The sequence below is a fragment of the Gossypium arboreum genome, chromosome 13 (genome assembly GCF_025698485.1).
Source record: "Gossypium arboreum isolate Shixiya-1 chromosome 13, ASM2569848v2, whole genome shotgun sequence".
Taxonomy (NCBI): Eukaryota; Viridiplantae; Streptophyta; class Magnoliopsida; order Malvales; family Malvaceae; genus Gossypium; species Gossypium arboreum.
In genome coordinates this window covers 42,181,114-42,201,996 of record NC_069082.1, presented here as the reverse complement: position 1 = coordinate 42,201,996, position 20,883 = coordinate 42,181,114, and the positions used below count along the sequence as shown (strand labels likewise).

Sequence of the window (20,883 nt, the reverse complement as noted above, 5' to 3'; positions counted from 1 at the left end):
TTCTTACTGAAATTATTGAGTTGGATTACTATGGCAAATGGAAAGTTTTCTTATTTCGATGTGATTGGGATGATGTTAATACTTCTTGTGGAATTAAAAAAGATCAATTTGGTTTTACAATGGTTAATTTCTCTCGTTTGATTCACACTAGACAACAATTGATGGACGAGTCGTATGTATTTTCTTCTCAAGTGAAACAAGTTTTTTTATTCGAAAGATCCAACTGATGAGGGTTGGTAAGTTGTACTTCGGAACACCCATAGAGACTTGTTTGACATGGGCAATGGAAGTAGAGATGACATCGTCGAAAGATCAGAAACTTTGCCTTTTCCAGAACAAAACTCAGATAAAAATATCCCTAGTACTAGTACACAACATCAATGGGTTCGCCATGATGTGGATGAAGATATTTACGGATAATGATGTAGTAAGATTTTACGATTTTTTAATTATATGTAATATTATAATTTAAATCTTAATCTTGTTAAATATTTCAACTATTTTATATGTACTATTATTATTGTAACTAGTTACTAAAATTTCAACTATTTTATGTGTATTGCAGGAAAAATGCCTAGAAGAAGATTACGAGATCTAAGTATTGTTTAGAATACTCCAAATTCGAAAGCAACAAATAGTGAACAACAGACTACCATTGGATCTTCGAATGTTCCGGAAACACCTGACGAGTCTGCAGAAATTCAAAGTAATGTTAAATTTAATTTACATGTGTGTTGACTTTTATTATTGATTTCTTTTTCAAATTCTTATATTATAATATATCATTTTTCAACTGAAAGTGGTGGGACGCGTAGAGGTCGAGGACGTACGCTGCTTAAAGATTTATACGAGTTAACTCCTGTCGAGCGTGTCAAAGTATCTAGAAACAATCTTGGTTAGCCTGTTGGATCAGAAGCTCGACTTTTAGCAGGATATTTGGGCATTATAGCATGAAATGCCAATATGTTGCCTATCAACTATGAATCATGGCATCAAATGCCTGATAGTAACAAAAATCAAGCTCCCGATAATATTAAGGTAATAAAACATGAATGTAATTTATAATACTTTGGTTTAAGTTTCATTTATATTTACTTTCTAAACTTGTGTTTTTTTTAGGAGAGATTTTCTTTGGAGGTCCACTTATATCAAGAAGGCATTGGGAAAAAATGGAGAGACCATAAAAGCACTTTAAAGAAAGAATATTTTAAGAAAGATATAAGCCTCGAAGAGAAATTGCGAAATGTCCTGCTGGGGATGCTGAGGTACCAATGGGAAGATGCGGTTAGATTCTAGAATTCAAAGAAATGAGAGGTATTACGTACTTCCAAACTCTTATAATTATTTCGGTTTATAGTATTTACTATATACGTAATAATAATTTCATAATGTAGGACCGTGAGCGAGTTGGAACAAGCAGCAGGCAAAAACAAAAATTCACGCATATAGCAGGGTCAAAAAGTTTTGCTTGTGTAGCTGAAGTCGAGATAGTTTGAATTTATTAATTGTGTCAAATATTAATTACTTTCTATTAAATAATATTTTTACTACTATATTGTAAGAACTCTCGTCCTGTCAAAAAGTTGGACGCCTTCAGCTTTTTGACATTACACATAGGAAAAAAGAAGGATCTCCAATTACTTCAGAAGCTGGAGAAATTATGGTATATTTACTTAATAAAATTTGATTTATTTTAAATATTTATAATGTTTAATTATAATGGTTTAATTCATCATTAGTAGTTTTAAATAATGTTATGTTGCATTTGTTTTTATTATATATTTCGTTTCTAACTCTTTGATTGATTTATTAGGAGAAACTAAAGGATAAAACGGCAGAGTATGAAGCGATTGCTTCGAGTGATTGTTCTATTAATCTTGAGGACATTGATAACAGAATTATTACTGAAGTTTTGAGTCCTGAAATGTATGGTCGGGTTCGAATTAAAGGATCTGGTGTTAACCCAACCCAATATTTTGGATCCAGCTCGAAGTAATACATGCCTTTGGGGAGTCAAACTCAAGCTGAAGTTCAGAGGTTAAAATATCAAATGGCTCAGATGCAAGCGAGCACAGGTGAGCAAATTGCTCAACTTAAAGCGGAGGCAGCATCACTTAAAGAGGAGGCAGCAGCGAGGGAAGCAGAGCAAAATAGAAAATACAACAAACTCCAGCTACAGCTTCAGAATATGATACAGATGTTTTAGCAGTCCCAAAAGCCACCATCTTAAACGTTTATTTCCTTATTGTAAGAATGATTTAATAATATAACTTTTAACATTACTGTAAGAATATTTTGTTATTTCATTTATAAATATATCTTTCGTTGAATTTTTGAAGTATCATTTAGATTTGCTATTATTGGTTGGATTTGATGTTGCAGGAAGGATTGTATATGAATGGAATTAGGATATTAGAAATCTGCTAAAATTAGTGGCATTTTTTTTACCAAAAACGCTGCAAAAGAACATACATTTTTAGGGGCGTTTGAGATAAAAGTGCCACTAAAGAACGTGACCTTTAGTGGAATTTGTACAGAAAGCGCCGCTAAAGGTCACGTTCTTTAGCGGCATTTTCAATAAAGTGCCGCTAAAAGTTATGATCTTTAGAGGCGTTATTTTTAGCGGCGCTTGTAAAAGGGCCGCAAATAATTTTAGCGGCGCTTACAAACGCTATTAAAGGCCAAAAAAACACTGCTAGAAACCTATTTTGCTGTATTGCATTAGCTAGCCAAAAGACACGTATAACAAAATAACCAAAAATCCTATACATGCCATTAAACAAAATGAAAGTATCTATATACCAAACAGGACAAGTTAATAGTGTGTTGATTCTCCAACCGTCTTCCAATCTTCTCGAGTCCACGAGCTTTGTAAGACAAGGAAAAGAGAAGGGGGTAAGCATTTATCTGCTGAGTAAGTCCGGATAACTGGAAAGTAAACTTACCGGTTAATTAGCATACAACCATATTTAGGCAATAATTCCATCAAGCATGAAACAGTTTCCTTATGACATGCATTCAATCATCAAGTTAGTTTCATAACAATACATCAAGTCATTAGTCTTAGATGAGCTCATCAATTCAATATTTTCATTCTTTACTTCTCATGTTAATCCCGTTGAACTTTCTCAGAAATCTCGATGGATAGCCATTTACCATCAAGTCATACAAGTGATCATCTCGAGTATGCACTCTCGTGAACCTTATATCTTACGGTGGGATTACTAGTCCTGGCTAAATCCCTTGTAGTAGTAACTCATAGACAAATTTCGGGATTACACGTCCAGGCTAAATCCCTTTTAACGATAATTTCTCTCATAAGCTAGGATCTGAATTGCCAGTCCAAGCTAAATTCAGTCCTCAAATCGGATTACCAGTCCGGGCTAAATCCTTAATGCACCCATATTCTTCGGGAGGCTCAATCACTCAAGCAACACCCATCCGAGATAGATCCTTTCCATTTTGAGATCATCGGATTACCCATTTGGGCTAAATCCTTTTCTGTAACACATGCAAGATCTCATGTCATGTAAGCCATAATTTATCCATCGGATTTCTCTTTCTATTTCAACCGGGACATTTATCATCTTTTCAATTACACTACCACATTTCATGGATTATCATGCAACAAATATCTAATTTTTCATACATTCAAGAACATGCATATTTAAGTATATTAAGATTTTACTTCGGGTTATATGAACTTACTTGGTAATTACTTCGGTTTCGTATTTTAGTTATTCAGAAACATTTCGTTTTCTATGGTCAACCTCCGGAATTGGTTCCTTGGGGTCTATATCAATAAAATTTGACTATTAATACATCACATTTTTTATTTTAGGATTTAAAACTCACTCCCGAGCAAAATGACCAATTTGGCCCTAACCTTTCACACTTTTACAATTTATTCCTAAGGCTCGTATAATGAAATGCATGAAATTTCTAAGTTACCCAAGCCTAGACGAATATTTTTCTTGCCTATAGCAGCCCACATTTTCTTTCATTTCACATTTTCCTACCCATTTTTACAACTTTTACAAAATGGTCCCTTAAGCCATTTCCATGAAAAACTACTTAGTAAATGTTGTTTACCATCCTTTAAACCCTTATATTCCTCCACAAATTATCAAAACACAAACATCTCATGCATGGGTAAATTTTTTGAACATGAACCCTAGCTTGAAATATGGGTAGAAATAAAGAGAGCACGTTACGATGGTCTCAAAAATACGAAGAACGTTAAAAATGAGGTTAGGGAGCACTTACTATTGAGCTTGAAAATGTTGAAAACCCTAGCTATGGAGACCCTTAGTATTTCGGCAGCATGGAGAAGAAAATGAGCTGATTTTAGCTTGATTTTTCCCTTTTTATTTAGTTTATTACCAAATGACCAAAATGTACTTCCTTACTAAACTTCCAAAATTTTCCACGCATGCCCATTTTTGTCCAAAAACTTGAAATTGGTGAAATTACTCTATAAGGACCTCTAATTAATATTCCAAAGAAATTTCATACAAATTTCTTCTAGAATCCAAGTTTTGCAATTTATTCAATTTGGTCCCTAATTTCCAATTGGACACCTTACACATAGAATTTCTTCATGAAACTTTAACACATGCTTATTTTCATACCCTAGACCTCATAATTATCATAAAATAATTATTTTAACATCATATTTGTAGTCCCAAAACCACTATTCTGACTAGGCCCTAATTCGGGATGTTACATTAAACGTGTGGAGGATACGGCCTAGCACACGGGAGTGTGGCCTGGCCGTGTGGTTGAAATTGTTTTGCTGATATCACAAACAGAGAGTTACATGGGCTGAGGACACGGGCATGTCCCAAGCCACACGGGCATGTGACTCTCCAAAGCAAGAAATTTGCTAAGTCATCCAAAGTTTATCGAAGTTCTCGATTTAGTCCAGAACCACCTCGATGTATGTTTTAGGCCTCGAAGTCTCGTATAAGGGATGATATACATGTGTTTGAAAATTTTTAATTTGGAAGAAAATTTTATGGCCCGATTTTTACATGAATGACTGTGTATGTGTTCGGTAATGCCTCGTATTCTATCTCGGTCTCGGGTACGGTTAAGAGGTGTTACAAAAAATATCTACTACATTTTCTTAATGGTCTAGATACCATATAAGGACCTCAAGTTTTGAATTCCATAGCTCTTTGATACTTATAGTTATTAGAACTCAACTTTTGCATTTTATGCAATTTGGTTCTTTCTATAATTAAACATGAAATCAGTAAAATTTTCTTATCAAAATTTTCATACGTCTTTCCTATCATAATGCAGACCATGCAATATTATTAAAATAATTTTTTTCTGTCTCAGATTTATGGTCCCGAAACCACTATTTCGATTTCACTAAAAATGGGTTGTTACAAGCTTTGGATAGTATGGCACTGTTGAAGGCACTGGGAATTGATGGGCTGCATGCAAAGTTTTTTTAGAGCCGATGGAATATTTTTGGCCCCTCAATGTGTCGTATAGTAAAAGATGCGTTTGCGGGTCAACCTTTGAATCTAAGTCTGAATACAACCCTGCTAGTGTTACTACCAAAGGTGAATAATCCAGAGGCTTTTTCTTAATTTAGACCAATCAGCCTCTATTTAGTGTTATAAAAGATCATTACGAAGACTTTATTCAATAGGCTACAAATAATCATGATGAAGCTTACGTCTCCAAACCAAGTCAGTTTTGTGTCAGGTCACTCAATTATGGACAACATCATAATCGCTTAAGAGGCTATACATATGATGTGCACTTCGAAAGATAGGATTGGTTGGATGGCGATAAAAATAAACTTAGAGAAAGCCTATGACCGAATCTGATGGGATTTCTTAAAGGATACTCTTGAGACTGCTGGGTTCCATCAATAATTTGTAATTTAGTTATGAATTATACAACAACATTTTCAATGCAAGTATTGTGGAATAGAGAGGTTTCTCCTAAATTCATACCAACTCAAGGGGTGCAGCAAGCAATTGAAGAAGGATTATGGAAATCTATGTAGTTTTCTGTAGATGGACCTAGGTTATCTAATCTATTTTTTGCGGATGATCTTGTGCTCTTTTGTAAAGTAAAGCTTGAACAAGCTAGAATTGTCAAGGAAATACTAACATAATTCAATTATTTCTCAAGGCATAAAGTCAATAATCAAAAGTCTCAAATTTATTTCTCAGCCATGATGGATAATTCAGTAGCAAATGAGATAAGCAAATACTTAGGAGTGACAAGAACAGATGATCTCAGCAAGTATCTAGGTGTTCCTCTACTACACTCATGAGTTACAAAAGGTACTAATGCATTTTTGATTGAGAAACTGAGGAAGTGACTTTTTGGATGGGAAGGGAAACTTCTGTCATTAGCAGGTAGGGTTACCTTAGCAACAATCAATTCCCAATTATTTTATGCAGTCGGCTCTTATCCCATTGGGTGTTTGCAAGGATGTTGAAAAGCTTATTGGTCAATTTATTTGGGGGTCGAGTAATATTTCTCGAAAAAGAACACTAGTCGGTTGGGAAAAATGTTGTCTACCACTAGACCAGGGGGGATTGGGACTAAAGCGAACTCAGTATCAAAATAAGGAATTCCTTCTTAAACTTAGTTGCAATTTTCTGTTATAGAAAGATGCCTTGTGGGTCAGGATACTTAAGTCAAATATAAAATTGATGAGGATTGTCCACATAACATTAAAAGAAGATGCTATAGTTTTACTTAGAAATCTATTTCAAGTGTTTAGGCTGATCTTCGGAGTAGCCTTTTTTGGTGTGTAAGAGACGGTAGGAAAGTAAGGTTTTGGACTGATCATTGGATTAAAGATTTGGGACCTTTATCCAACTATTGCACTAATGCAAGACCTATTTTTCAGGATGCCACAGTATATGCAATGGTAACATTAGAAGGGGAATGGAACTGGGAGTACTTTGAAAGGGATCTACCAAGGGAAATTCTCTTGTATATTGCAGGTATTCATCCCCCAAAAGATGATCCAGGGCAAGACCAAAGAGCGTGGAGGTTAACAAATAATGGCAAATGCATAATAACTAGTGGATATAGTAAATACACACATGGTGATTGGCCCTTACGAAATCAAACATGGAAGTTAATATGGAAATTACATGTTCCTTAGAGGGTTCGGAAGTTCCTTTGGCTTCTATTACACAATCGACTCCTACCCAATTCAGAATGGTGTAGGAGGGGAATGGCTGGTAGCCATTTTTTAGATTTATGTGGGAGTAAGGTTGAAACACCTTTGCATGCGGTGGGAGATTGCTTGGTAGCTCAAAATGTATGGGTAAAATTTGTACCATCAGGCAAGTTGGATATTTTCTTTCATTAAATTTGGAAGAATGCTTGATAAAAAATCTTTTAGATTTTAATGAGGCTATTATCCAAGGTGTCTGTTGGAATATTTTATTTGGGATTATAACCTAGAGAATATGGAAACGATGAAACAACTCGCTCTTTAATGGAGAATTGGGTGAGGCTTTGATTGAGGTTGCTGGAATTATTGCCTTTGCGAAATCAGTCACGTTGATGAACAATTGGAGAAATCAGTAGAATGATCCAGCAATGTCTTGTACTAGTTGGCAGCCGCCACCTAGCGATTGGTGCAAGTTGAATATGGATGGATCAAGGCACTTGATTATTGGTTGAGCCTCTGTTGGGGGTTTGTTTAGGGATCATCAAGGTAAATGGGTTACTAGTTATAGTCGGAATATAGGTGTTTGTTCTGTACTTGATGCAGAATTATGGGCAATCATGGACGACTTGGATATAGCTTGGAAAAGAGGCTTAAAGTAAGTATTGGTGGAAAGTGATTGTTTGATTACGATCAATATGCTCAATGGTTAGATAGAGGAGACAGACGACAGTCTAGCATGAATCGTCATAGAGCTATTAGCGAGGGATTGGCATGTGAATGTAATGCTTACTCCACGCACAATGAATATGGCTGCAGATTCTATGGCAACATTAAGAAGAAATGTTCCTCTTGGTTTGAGAATTTATAATGTTTCCTTCAAGATGATCTAGATGGAGATTTTACAAGATAGTGTTAGTGTCAGATATAATTCCTGTTATGATTAAATGTATTTAGCTTCTTTATCTACCAAAAAAAAATTTTTTAACTTGAGATTTTTAAAAAATAAAAACGGTTGTAAAAAATAATATATTTTCTAACTAAAAATTGATTTATTCTAACTAAAAAAAATACACCATAGCATAAATATATTACTTTTGTCCCTTATTTATTATCAAATCGAATTTAGATTTCGACGGAATTTCCAAGATTGAAACTGAATTGTAAGGTTCAAACAAATACTAGATACAATGCTCATCATCCCTCTGACCCTTAAAACTGACGTGTTAAGTACACTGAAATCCATATTCTTCAACTTTCCATAAACCGTTATGTGGTTTATGGATGAGTATTCTTGGAGTAGTCGGATCGTAATATTGTCAACTAAGTTAAAAATCCGCAAACTAATAATAAAACCACTAACGCCCCTGTTTTCTCCCCGGACGTGAGTTGTTGAAAAGTCCAAACGTTCATGGGCTCTTTTAGCCATGAATATACTTTTCTTCAAATCAATTATCCAAAGGAACTCTTGGTTCACTTTGAAGTCTGTCGTCTTCTTTCTTTCTCAATCCAGTCCATTCTCCTCTTACAAACTAAAACTGAATCCTCCAAGCAACAAACTAAACAGAGCATTGAGAATCAAGGACATTTTCATATCCTCGAAATCAACCCATTTCACTTCCCGCCAAAACCATCTTCGTCTCATCCAAGATTTTTTAGAAACTGACTCAGATCAATTTACTGCCCAAAATTGCTTCAACGATTTGGGTTTTTCAGATTCCCCAACAGAAAATCTCCCAGTTTTCTTCAATGAAATTCTAAAGCCTCCTTGTACAAATAAAGAGAATTCCAAATTTAATCCAATTGTGTTGTCAAATGCTTTAAGTTCATGCGGGTCAAAACATAACCTTTGCGGTGGAATTCAGTATCATTGCTTAGCAATAAAAACTGGGGTTTTCAGCAACGTTTACGTAGGAAGTTCTTTGGTTGCTTTCTATGGAAAATCCGGGGAGTTGGAGAAGGCTTATAAGGCGTTCGAAGAAATGCCCGTGAAAAATGTAGTTTCATGGACTACTATTATTGCTGGATTCGCACAAGGATGGCAAATTGATATGTGCTTGGAGCTATATAATATGATGAAGAATTCAACTTTAAAACCAAATGATTTCACGTTGACAAGTCTTTTGAGAGCTTGTACGGGTAGTGGAGCTCTGGGGCAAGGGAGAAGTGCTCATTGTCAAGTCATTCAAATGGGTTTTGATTCCTATATTTATATTTGCAATGCTCTTATTTCTATGTATTGTAAATGTGGGAGCATTGAAGATGCAATATTTATATTCGAGAAGATGGCTGGTAATAAAGATATTGTGTCTTGGAATTCAATGATCGCAGGGTATGCTCAACATGGTTTTGCAATGGAAGCTGTTGAACTTTATGGAAAGATGAAAGATGAGAAAATAAAGCTGGATGCTATCACATTTCTTGGAGTGCTCTCTTCTTACCGTCATGCCGGTCTTGTCGAACAAGGGTGTGCTTGTTTTGATTCAATGATTATACACGGTGTCAAGCCCGCAATGGATCATTATTCATGTGTTGTGGATCTTCTCGGCCGAGCTGGATTATTACAAGAGGCTCTAGATTTTATTCTAAAGATGCCTATTCGTCCCAATGCTGTTATATGGGGTTCTTTGCTTTCTTCTTGCAGGCTTCATGGGAACATTTGGATTGGGATAAAGGCCGCCGAGAGCAGGCTATTATTAGAACCCGAGTGTGCAGCAACCCATGTTCAGTTGGCAAGTTTATATGCTAGCGCAAAGCGGTGGGATGAGGCGGCTAGAGTGCGTAAAGTGATGAAAGATAGGGGACTCAAAACGATTACCGGGTATAGCTGGATTGAAATTAAGAATGAACTTTATAGGTTTAGAGCAGAAGATAAATCGAATACTAAGGTGAAGGGGATTCTTGGTGTTTTGAGTTGCTTGGTAGACCATATGAAAATTTTAGGTTACGTGCTGGAAATGCCCGAGGAAGATATTGATGATACTTTCTTTTGAAAGCTTTCAAGTTCTTTATTGGAACCAGATACAGTTATAAAGATCATTCCATTGTGGTTTTTCTGGCTTTTCACTGCATAAGATTACCGTGTTATTTAATTTGTTGCTATAGGATTACTCTATTTGATACAAAATATAATTAGCTCATTGTTGCCTAGCCTTTTGAAGGTGTAAGAAAACATCGAGGTTGGGTTAGATGTAAGAAAATTCAAGGTCTTTCTCGAGTAAATCGAATTTATCCCAACTTAGTATCTAAAATCACCCCATCCGAACAAATGATGCAAATCCATAAAACCAAACTCAGAGATGATCTAACTCGAAAAATTTTATTGAAAAAACCGAATAACCTAAAACTTGAAATGGCCTATACTCAAAATGATACCAACCCGAAATTGATCTGAGCATTAAATGACTCCAAATTTTTAAAATCCAAAATCCAATCAGAAACAAACCCAACTTACCCAAATGACAAGTTTAAAATCTAGAGTTCACATCTAACTGAAATGAATAAATCACTGGCAGCCGGGATATATCCAAGAGACTGGAATGGTTTATCTGGCTACCACGGGTTCGAATTTTCCTCTCAAATTTACCACCAGCCTAACAACCATCTTTGTGAGTAGGATATGGATAAAAATAGTTTAAAATGGCTATTACAATAGGATGATGATATCATATGAAAGAATCCCCATCAAGAAACAAGAAAGAACGGTAGTAAGAATCATCAAAATGAGATAAGTGCAATCTTTCATTATTTCCTACCAATATGATTTCGATAACCAACAAATAAAAGTCCAGCACTGAAAGTACTTAACCAAACAAATGAATAAACAAGTCCAATGCGTGCACAAAACACCAAACAGGCAAAAATTTCACATAGTTCAATTTGGACCAGGAAGCCTACTGTTGTGGTGGTCAATCTTTAGGCAATCCCCCCTAAAAGACTTAAGTTTTTAATAAAGAACTCGGACAGAGATTTGATTATTGAGACAGATTTTTCTGTTTTTGCTAATGCATGCGTTCATTGCTTCGATATGAGAGGGGAATTGCACAGTTGTTAATCTGACAAGGTTGGTGAATCCAGGTCTCGTAAATGTAACCGTCTGGATTGAGGATGAGTCATACTCACAACCAGAAAGGAAACGCTCAACATCCTCTAAAGCCGCACTTCGGGGAAGTCCTTGCAGTACTACCTGAAAATTTTAGTCAAACTCATGTACGATTATAGCCTTCATGTGTAAGCTAAAAGTTTTTATAAATGCCATAAAAAGGTTTTAAGATGAAAACGATTGGACAATGTTTATACCCAATGATGCAAAATTTAAGGAAAGGCTCTTAATTGATTAAGGTAGAAGCTCTCCTTTAAATCTTAATCAACTTAGACCCTTAAAAAAAAAACAGGTCAAAATAAAAGCTTAAACCTTAAGGTCCAACAAAGCAAATATCATTATAAAAAGACAAATCCTGCATGTCACTACTAGTTGTGAATACCGTAAAGATTATTTTGGCCAGCAAGAATGCCGCAATTTTTCAGAACCAAAAAGTCTATTCATTACCACAACTATACTAATTTCATTTATATAATAGTTTCATCTTGTAATCCTGTGACTAAGCTCAATTACCAAAACTGACTATGCATCTAGCTGATGAATAACCTAATAACAGAGTTTCTCAAAATGTCAAAAACCCAGTAACTGAACAATACCAGAGTTTCAATTTGTCCAGCAAGAAAGCTGAAAGTTTTTCAAAGAGTCCAAAAATCTATACATAACTACACAACTATACTATATCATGTATATAATAGTTTGATGCTGTAAGTAATCCTATGACTAAGCTCAGTTACTGAGACTTACAATGCCTATAGCTAATAATAACATATAATAACACAATTTCTCAAAATGTCAAAAAACCAACCAACTGAACAATAACAAGTACTATAAAACCATGAATCTTTGACTTACAGTTTTCCCATTGTATGGCATAACTATATCCCATTCAGAAGTATCAACCTGTTATATAAATAATGCACACTAAACATCAGCAATCAGACCTTGTAAGACCATTGACAATCAAATTTAACTTACCCTATCCAACCGGTATAGCCGATCAAACCTCCTAATTGTCCTTGCTGCATTACTAAATGCAGAAGGTGACGGGAACCGCAACATCCTAATTGCAAACAAACAAAACTCAGACATTAACTTAAACCAAAAAAAAAAAAACCACTCGCTTCAAAAATCTAAAGAAATTCCAATTTCCAAAATATGTACTCAAGATAAATTGTATATTTGAAATAAAAAAGTAAATAAATAAACCAAAAAGTTTACATCGCAACAGGGAAAAGGCTGCGGCTGTAGCTGACTTTAATGTCATCAGGCGTTAGATTACACCCTTCAAGCAAGCTGATTATATCGCTCTTCATTGTATACTTTGTGATTCCAAAGAGTTTCCCATAAACAAAACCTAAATGAGTTCCAAAAGGTTAAACACTTTCAGGGGGAAAAAGGGGGATTGCAGATAAACCCTAAACCCTAAAGCATTGAAGCCTCAGTTGAGAGGCTTGAGAAAAAAACGAAAAAAGAGGTGTACTAGGGATTAACCTTTGCTAGCTGAATCCAGAAATTGATTGATGGAGGCGTCGGGTAGCGGCTGTTGTTGCTGTTGATCCGGTTCGGTGGAGAACCGTTTCGGCGGTTCGCTAAGGAATGAAGGTAAGACGTGGGTCGGCTTGACCGTTCGAACCGAAACGTGCAATTTGATTGCGTTTCGGAGGATATTCATTTTCCTTTGAAGGAGAGATTTGGGTAAAATATCAGTGTGCAACAAAAAGATTGATGAAAACACCCAACAGTGGCTGAGAGTGGGAGGGTGACTAGAAAAGGAAGACGGCTAAAGGTTGAGGCCAATACGCCGCCGTTTCTAACCGGAAACTTCAAATTTCCCCCAACATTTCTTTCATTTTCAGTTTTATACATGTGCTGTCGGGGTTAATTAGAAGAAAAGGTTGATTTTAAAATTTAATTACTAAATTTTTTTTTTTTCAAATTTAAGGAATCAATTTAGAAAAATAGATCGATTTTTAAGACTAAAATAGAAAATACGTTCACTAAGACGTGTTTTCAATTGATGTGGCAGTTAAGGAGCTGAAAGCGTGACTTTAGACTGTTTTCGTCCAATAGTAACTTTTTGCAAGGGTCAAAAAAATCCAACTGTTCAATAATTTTGTTTTTTCAAATGAATGATTTTTTAACGACTAGTTTATTTGTTATATATACTCAACTCATTTTCTTTCTTTTGCATTTAAATCCTATTCTCTCAATTCTTTCAATCATATTCATCTATTATCTCAATTATCTTAGCTATTTTATTATCAATTTTTCATTCAATTTTTCTCAAATTTTGTTGTCTTAATTTTATATTTAGTAAGTTCTTTAATTTTATTTGATTTTTATAATTTTAAAAATGTCAACGCCTTTTATTCGTTTAGATAACAAATACATTTCTAGCATCTAATTGCAAATGGTAAGAAAATAATATTTTTAATTTTATTTTAATTAATATAATTATTAAGTTGTTAACATTATTAGTTTTATTAATCTTTTATGTTTATATAATCAAACCGAAGGCCGGATTATTGAGATGTATATACACAATTTAAGTGCGATGGCATTACGTATTATTGAACAACACTTGCAAGAGGTGAGATTCTTGCACATGTCTCATATGCTTAAGGGACTAAATTGGATCTTGTACTTATCAGCACTTTGGTCGAAAGATGGAGACTTGAAACACACACATTCTACTTTCCGTGCGGTGAGTGTACAGTTACACTTGAGGATGTAGCATTACATCTCGATTTACCGATTGATTGAGGCAGTCATTACAAAGGTAGTGGGCGTTGACAATTAGAGTGCAATTTGTGAGCAACTACTAGGTAAGGTGCCGAACAAGTTTAGTGGTAGCCAAATAGAGATAAAATGGTTAGAAGACAGCTTCTCACATATTGAAAACTCCGCTAGTTTCATTAAAAGACAAAAATACGCACGAGCAATCATCTTGAGGTTTATTAGGGATCTTCTAATGCCAGATAAATCTTGAAATCTGGTACATTTAAGGTGCTCCTACAACTAGTCAACTTAAAAGAAGCGGGGCAACTTAGTTGAGGATCAGTATTGGCGACATTGTATTGAAAGAAGTATTGAACAACAAAAACACAAAAAATTAAAATCAGTGGTTGCATACTCCTTCTTAGACATAAGCATGGTACTGCCTAAAATTTTTACGTCATCGAGTAAATGCCCCGTATGAATTCTCACTCGTAATAAGGTAAAATTCATTTAATAATATAGTTGTCATAATATTTTTTCATTATTATATTTTTGAAATAACATATTATTTGAATAGGTGGAATAATTATACGAGTCATGTTGGTATATTGGATGAGCTCGAAGATATCCAACTATTGTTAGATTAACGATTAGAAGCCGATGTTAGCTTATTAAAATTTCAATTATGTAATATTTATGTAAGGATTTAAAATTTAATATTGGTACATAATAAAATTTATAATTTTGTACTGTAGTTTGAATGGATGTCATACTTTATTTTGAGAATTCAAGAATGCATCCCAGTTGAATTTTTGGTGAATCATAATATTTGACATGTCAAAGTACCATTGATAGTTTTTGCAACGATTGAGATGCACGAATTTTATCGAGTGATGTGCCAATTCGAGTTTATGCAAAGTATTTGCTGTCACCCCAAGAGCTCAATAAGCTTCACAAGATCGACTTGCGGGGAAGAACCGATGAAGATTGACCTAAATTTCATGCTAAATATATCTACATTTGGGAATATAGGTACGATTTCATACCTATGCGTGAACCAATTCTCCAATCGAACTTGGTGACCTCTCTAAATTACATGACATGATTTAGACTTCACGGTAAGTCACATCTACTATCAGAGGAGGAAAGGAGTAGACAATGTCGTCATAGAAGGCCAAGACGACCCCACATGAGGCCACGATCGAGAGTATACACGTTGATGGAAACATCATCAACTCCAACCCCACATGAGGCACCGATGGGTGCACCTCCTTCGAGTTAGTATGATTCATTTTTTTATGGTGCTTTTACTAATCCTATTTTTTTACACAAGCACCAAATTATGCACCATCATACCATCCATCCCAAGACTATATTACACGCCACTATTGACAACAACACTGATGTATTCGCCATTACCTACAATTCAAACATTCTATCCACATCGGGTTATTTAACACCATACACTTATCTATCGATAATGTTGCAAACATACCCAGCATCATTGTTCTTTAGAGGTAGGTCATCTTCATAACCACATACTAAAACCATGGATGATATACGATGGGAACCTAGGACACAAAATGCACTCTAGCATGGAGGAACGAGATGAAGATCAAGATCAAGATGGAAGTGGAGGTCAAGATAGAGATAGAAAAGATGAGGAGTTGGAATCCCAAGTATGACGAAATCCTCCTCGTAATTGACACCCATTAGGTTGTGGCACACATTTAGGTTGACGACGCCGATGAATTTTTTATTTTAAAATTTTCTCATGTAATCATCATTTAGTTTATTAACTTTTAATTTGTATTGTATTAAAATTTTTCATCCATAACATACTTATTCCAATTTTATAAAAAAAAATTATTGTATTTTACATCAATATTATACTTATTTACAATCTCTGAAAAAATTGAAAATTTGTTTGTTTTATATTCTATTGCCTTTCATATCAATAATATATACTTATTTACGTCTATGAAAAAATTAAAGTTTTGTTTGTATTGTATTCTATAGTATGCCTTCTTAATACTATACTTATTTACAATCAATGAAAAAATAAAAAAAATTGTTTATATTGTATTCTCTGTACTTTACATCAATAATATATACTTATTTATAATTTACCAAAAAATGAGAAATAATGGAAAAATGAACAAATGAACAAATTGTTTATTTGTTTGTTTTTTTGCATGTTTATAAAAAAAATGAATAAATGTTTTAATCAGGTACCAATAACTACATAAATAGCCCCAAGGGTGGACATGTTGGCTTACTAGCCCTGGGTTCCTACAATAACTACATAACCTTGATTAGTCTATCCTCTCTCAAATATATATATTGTCGCATATCTGGGTAGAATTCGGTCGATCTTTTGACTTGCGATGCAACGTAATATTTGGTACCAATTCGAATGGAACGCTCGAGATAGGTAACCACATACTTTCATTTGGGACCGGTAGGAATTTAGATTTTCATACTTTATATATGTATTTAAGTTTGTAAACTTTGTCAACCTAGCTCATGCAATCTAAAGATGCCGAGGCACATGTGGCAATTGCATGTGCACATGGAAAACGAAGTGCTTGAAATCTCCCACAATCCCAGGTCCTTCGTCCTAGGTATACATGGTACGATCCCCCGATAATACCTTCTTTGAGTCTATAGAACTCTATAACCTGAAACATTCGATTTGGATGTGAATGACACTACAAACATAAAATTCGTTCTTTCTGCATTTTCTCTAATATCTTCCATCACCTCCTTATATCTTATGTAACTGCCTTTTATCTGTCTAACATATTTTTTTGCTCGCTTTGGCAATAAAGTTGGTAAGCGAAAATATGTTTTTTTGACCACTGTTGTTATCGACAAATGACACATTCCCTTCAATACAAAATTTATGCATTCTGCTAGTTTTGTTATCATGTGCTCGTATCATAGACCTTCAGCATATGATTGAGCCCACTTCTCTTTAGGTATCCCATTGAGGTATTTTGCACTTGGCTTTGTTTATAGCCCGCAAGTTCTCCAACATTTCATAGAATCAATGTTGGATGTGCTCATACCCTGTTGAAGAAAATAAAGAGTATATCCATGAATGCAAACAATATATATGTTAAAGAATGATATAGAAAATAATGGCTACTCTGTACCAATGTTAAAAAATGTTATTACTCAGTATCTTTATGATATCGACCCATATAATTTGACCCTATATGACGTATACAATACCTACAGTGTGTACTATCCCAAAAGCTTCCATGTCGATCAATTGTAGCCTGTATCTTGGGTCCCCTATCAGAAATGATGCATAAATCGGGTTGTGACACAACATGCTTTCTCAAGTTAGTCAAGAAGAAATCCCATGCATCAGTAGTTTCTCCTTCAACAATTGCAAAATATATTGGGAAGAATTTTTTATTACCATCCTATGCAACAACCAACAACAAGTGATGCTCATATCTCCCATACATAATTGTGTCGTCACTTTGGACTAATGACTTACTGATCTACCACAAACTATAGTGGCAATTTATAGTCATTTTAATGTCTTTTATTGCATTTTTACATTTCTTAGTTTAGATTCAAAATATTGCAAAATAAGCATTTTTACGCATAATTTTGAGTTAGTTGACCTATTGGGCCAATATCGACCTTAAGGTAGTTTTAATGATTTAATTGAGTGTGTAGGACACCTATTTTTAGGCCAAAAAAGCATCAGGAATGACAGTTGAGTCGCGGCACAATAAAGCCAATAGAAGAATTTGTATTCGAAGTTGTGTGTCATGATAGGCACTAGCCTGTGTTGCGACACATGTCTGATGGAGGGCTAAAATTAATTAAAGGTGTTTTCGTCCTCACAATCCATATTTAACCTAATTAAGGATTGCTATTGACCTAAACTCTGCCTCTAAATAGGAGGGTTATGCTCAATTAGAAGGGTCGTCATTTTGGAGGCCAAAAATTAGGTTTTAGGAGTAGATTTAGTTTTATAGATTTTGAATTAGTTTTTATTTTATTTTCAAAATAGTTTATTTTCTTGTTCTTCTACTTGGATTTGATTTGTGTCCAAGACTTTGTTTTTAAGTATTTGTCTATTTTTATTTTAGTTCTTGCTTGTCAACAATGATCTCTTGTTAGTTATTAAAGGATTTCATAGACCCGAACGCATTCAACATATCAAATAGAGCAGTTTCTATCCTTCTTTCATTTTAATTTATTTGTGTGCTTGTGCATGATTGAATTAATTTTAAAGAATATGTAAATTACGTTCATGAGTGGCTAGATCCCTAGGGAAATAATAAGCGGATGTAGGAGTAATTAACGAATGAATTAGGGTTTTTCTATAGAGTTAGTTGACATAAATTCATGTATGTTTAAACCCTAGGATTGATGACCCTAAGAAGTAATCTAGGATAAACGAGGTCGAGAGATAAGTTTACCAAGTAAATCATGGATTTACCTCGATTAGGAAAGTGAGATTGTGAGATCAAGTGTGTACTGGTCAATTAGTTAATTAGTAGAGGCCAAGAGGTAATACTGGTTAATTAATAACCAATTCCCTAATAAGATGAGAATTCTAAAGTTAATTGCAACCACTGAGTGAGTTAATCTTCTGCATGTTATTTGAGAGACTTTTTATTGTTAAATTTGTTTTAGTAGTTTAGTTTTTATTTTACAATTTTAATTTGTAATATGATTTTTAGTGGTTACTGCTTAGACCTGCTAGTGTAGACAATATATTTAGATTTAATTCAACCTCTTTTGGGTGTAATCCTCAGAATACTTACTAGTGTTTCGTTGTAACACTAAACTATATTACAGTTTGACCTGTTCGCTTGTAGATACCGCACTTATTTTATATATTTTTATTTGCATGTTTTTTACTCTAACACGTTCGCATGTTTGGAGGCAGTCACTTACAGTACCAGAATGTTACGATACATGGCTTGAATGTCCAAAAAATATGATGGAAAACTCTTTTCCCTTGGACCATTTAATTTCCATAAGATGCAAGTTTTATTTGAAGATCGATGACGGTACTTGGTGTTGGAAAAAATCCAGTTTGAAAATAGTTTTCTTGCATAGTAGGAAATAAAAATTTTGAAAACCAACTCAGTTTATGATATTTGTAGTAATAAACCTTAACCAAATTTGTAACACCCCGTACCCGAGACCGTTGCCGGAGTCGGACACGAGGGGTTTGCAGACTTAAATCACTTGCTTTCACAGTCCATTTTAAAAATTTCCAGGCAGCTGGCTAACTGCGTCACTGTCACCTTAAAAATCATATCTTGAGTTCCAAAACTCGAAAATCATTTTCGTAATTTTTTTCTGAAACTAGACTCATTTTTCCATCTACAGATTTTTTTCTAGAATTTTTGGTCGGGCCAATTAGTACAGTTTATTAGTTAAAGTCTCCCCTGTTACAGGGTTCGACTACTCTGACCTTCCTGAAATGCGACTTGGATAACTCCTTGTACAGGGCTTCAATACTTATGCCGTTTGTTTCTAATGAAACTAGACTCGAAAAGGAATCTATAAATATATGGTATGACTTCTAATTGTCTCTGGTTAATTTATAAAGAATTTATAAAGTCAGATTAGGGGATCCAGAAACCGTTCTGGCCCTATCTCACGAAAACTTTAACATCTCATAATATACCGCTCATATGAACGTTTCGTTACTTTCCTATGAAAATAGATTCATCAAGGTTCGATTACATAATTTATTCACTATTTAATTCCATTTCTACTATTTTTAGTGATTTTTCACATCCACATCACTGCTGCTGCCAGCATCTATTTTTAAGGAAAACTTTACCTAATTCATGATCCTCCATGGATCAACTAGAGTTTGTCATACATATACCAAAAGTGATCATGAATAACCATTCCCATGGCTAACCATTACCAACATTTCCATACCTCTCGACGGACAACATACAAAACGATTATAATGCTATGATCAAAGTATATTTAAGCCATTTTCGCATGGCTATCCAAATTTACACAAAACCGAAGGGTTCATGACCAACAACAAAAGGGTGGTCCTATACATGCCATTTCAAAGTTCAACCAAAAGTATACCAAAAAGGAGCTTTGATAGTGTGGGCGACTTCGACTTCAAAATCCCGAGTCCGATAGCTGAAGAACCAAAATCTATAAAAGAAAAATCAAAGAAACGGAGTAAGCATTAAATGCTTAGTAAGTTTTGAGCAAAGAATTTAAGCACATCAGAAGTATAGCATTCATATAACTAAACGGATAATTCCATATATACATATTCTCAAATCATTCCTACTTCATATTCCAACCCCTATATTCATACATAAGGGATCATCTTAGCCAAATACCGGAAGCTCATTACTCGACTGAGCGAATATTATTCGAAGGGAATCAACTATTCCAATGCACATACGAAACATACCTCATTGTTGAGATTTTACAAGCATATTAACTGAAATTTTACAGCAAGATTGCTCATTCCCGAATCACGTACCTTCAGAATTTAACCGGATATAGCTACTCGTTCAAATGCCTTTGGGACATAGCCCGGTTATAGTAACTCGCATAAATGCCTTCGGGACTTAACTCGGATTTAGTAACTCGCACAAATGCCTTCGGGCTTAGCCCGGAATTAGTAAATCGCACAAATGCCTTCGGATCTTAGTCCGGATATAGTCACTTAGCACAAAGCCTTCGGGACTTAGCCCGGACATCATTCGAATAACCATGCACATTTATTAATAAATCATGACACATCCGTATTTCATTTTCATTACCAAAGCTCAAGCACAAGACACTTATCACACTTGCAATCTCGGCTTAATAGCCACATACAAAGAGCATGATTTTGTTTTGCTTAAAACATGATCTAATCAAATCATAATCTAAG

At 34.7% G+C, this 20,883-nt stretch overlaps 2 protein-coding genes across 3 annotated transcripts; one reads left to right on the top strand and one right to left on the bottom strand.

Annotated features, from left to right (window-relative positions):
• The first annotated feature begins 8,372 nt into the window (after positions 1–8,372).
• On the top strand, positions 8,373–10,410 carry LOC108457628 (pentatricopeptide repeat-containing protein At2g37320). The gene has a single exon (XM_017756678.2). The coding sequence runs from the start codon at positions 8,587–8,589 to the stop codon at positions 10,150–10,152; it is 1,566 nt and encodes a 521-aa protein (XP_017612167.1). The 5' UTR covers positions 8,373–8,586; the 3' UTR covers positions 10,153–10,410.
• Positions 10,411–10,898: 488 nt separating this feature from the next.
• On the bottom strand, positions 10,899–13,135 carry LOC108457629 (uncharacterized). 2 transcript variants are annotated; one of them, XM_017756679.2, is made up of 5 exons: positions 12,753–13,135; positions 12,480–12,615; positions 12,237–12,321; positions 12,114–12,161; positions 10,899–11,345 (listed from the first exon to the last, which is right to left on the bottom strand). In XM_017756679.2, the coding sequence occupies exons 1-5, from the start codon at positions 12,931–12,933 to the stop codon at positions 11,106–11,108; spliced, it is 690 nt and encodes a 229-aa protein (XP_017612168.1). In that variant the 5' UTR covers positions 12,934–13,135; the 3' UTR covers positions 10,899–11,105. The 2 variants fall into 2 exon arrangements, with proteins under 2 accessions (XP_017612168.1, XP_052880671.1); XM_053024711.1 differs by lacking the exon at positions 12,114–12,161.
• Between the last annotated feature and the right edge of the window lie 7,748 nt (positions 13,136–20,883).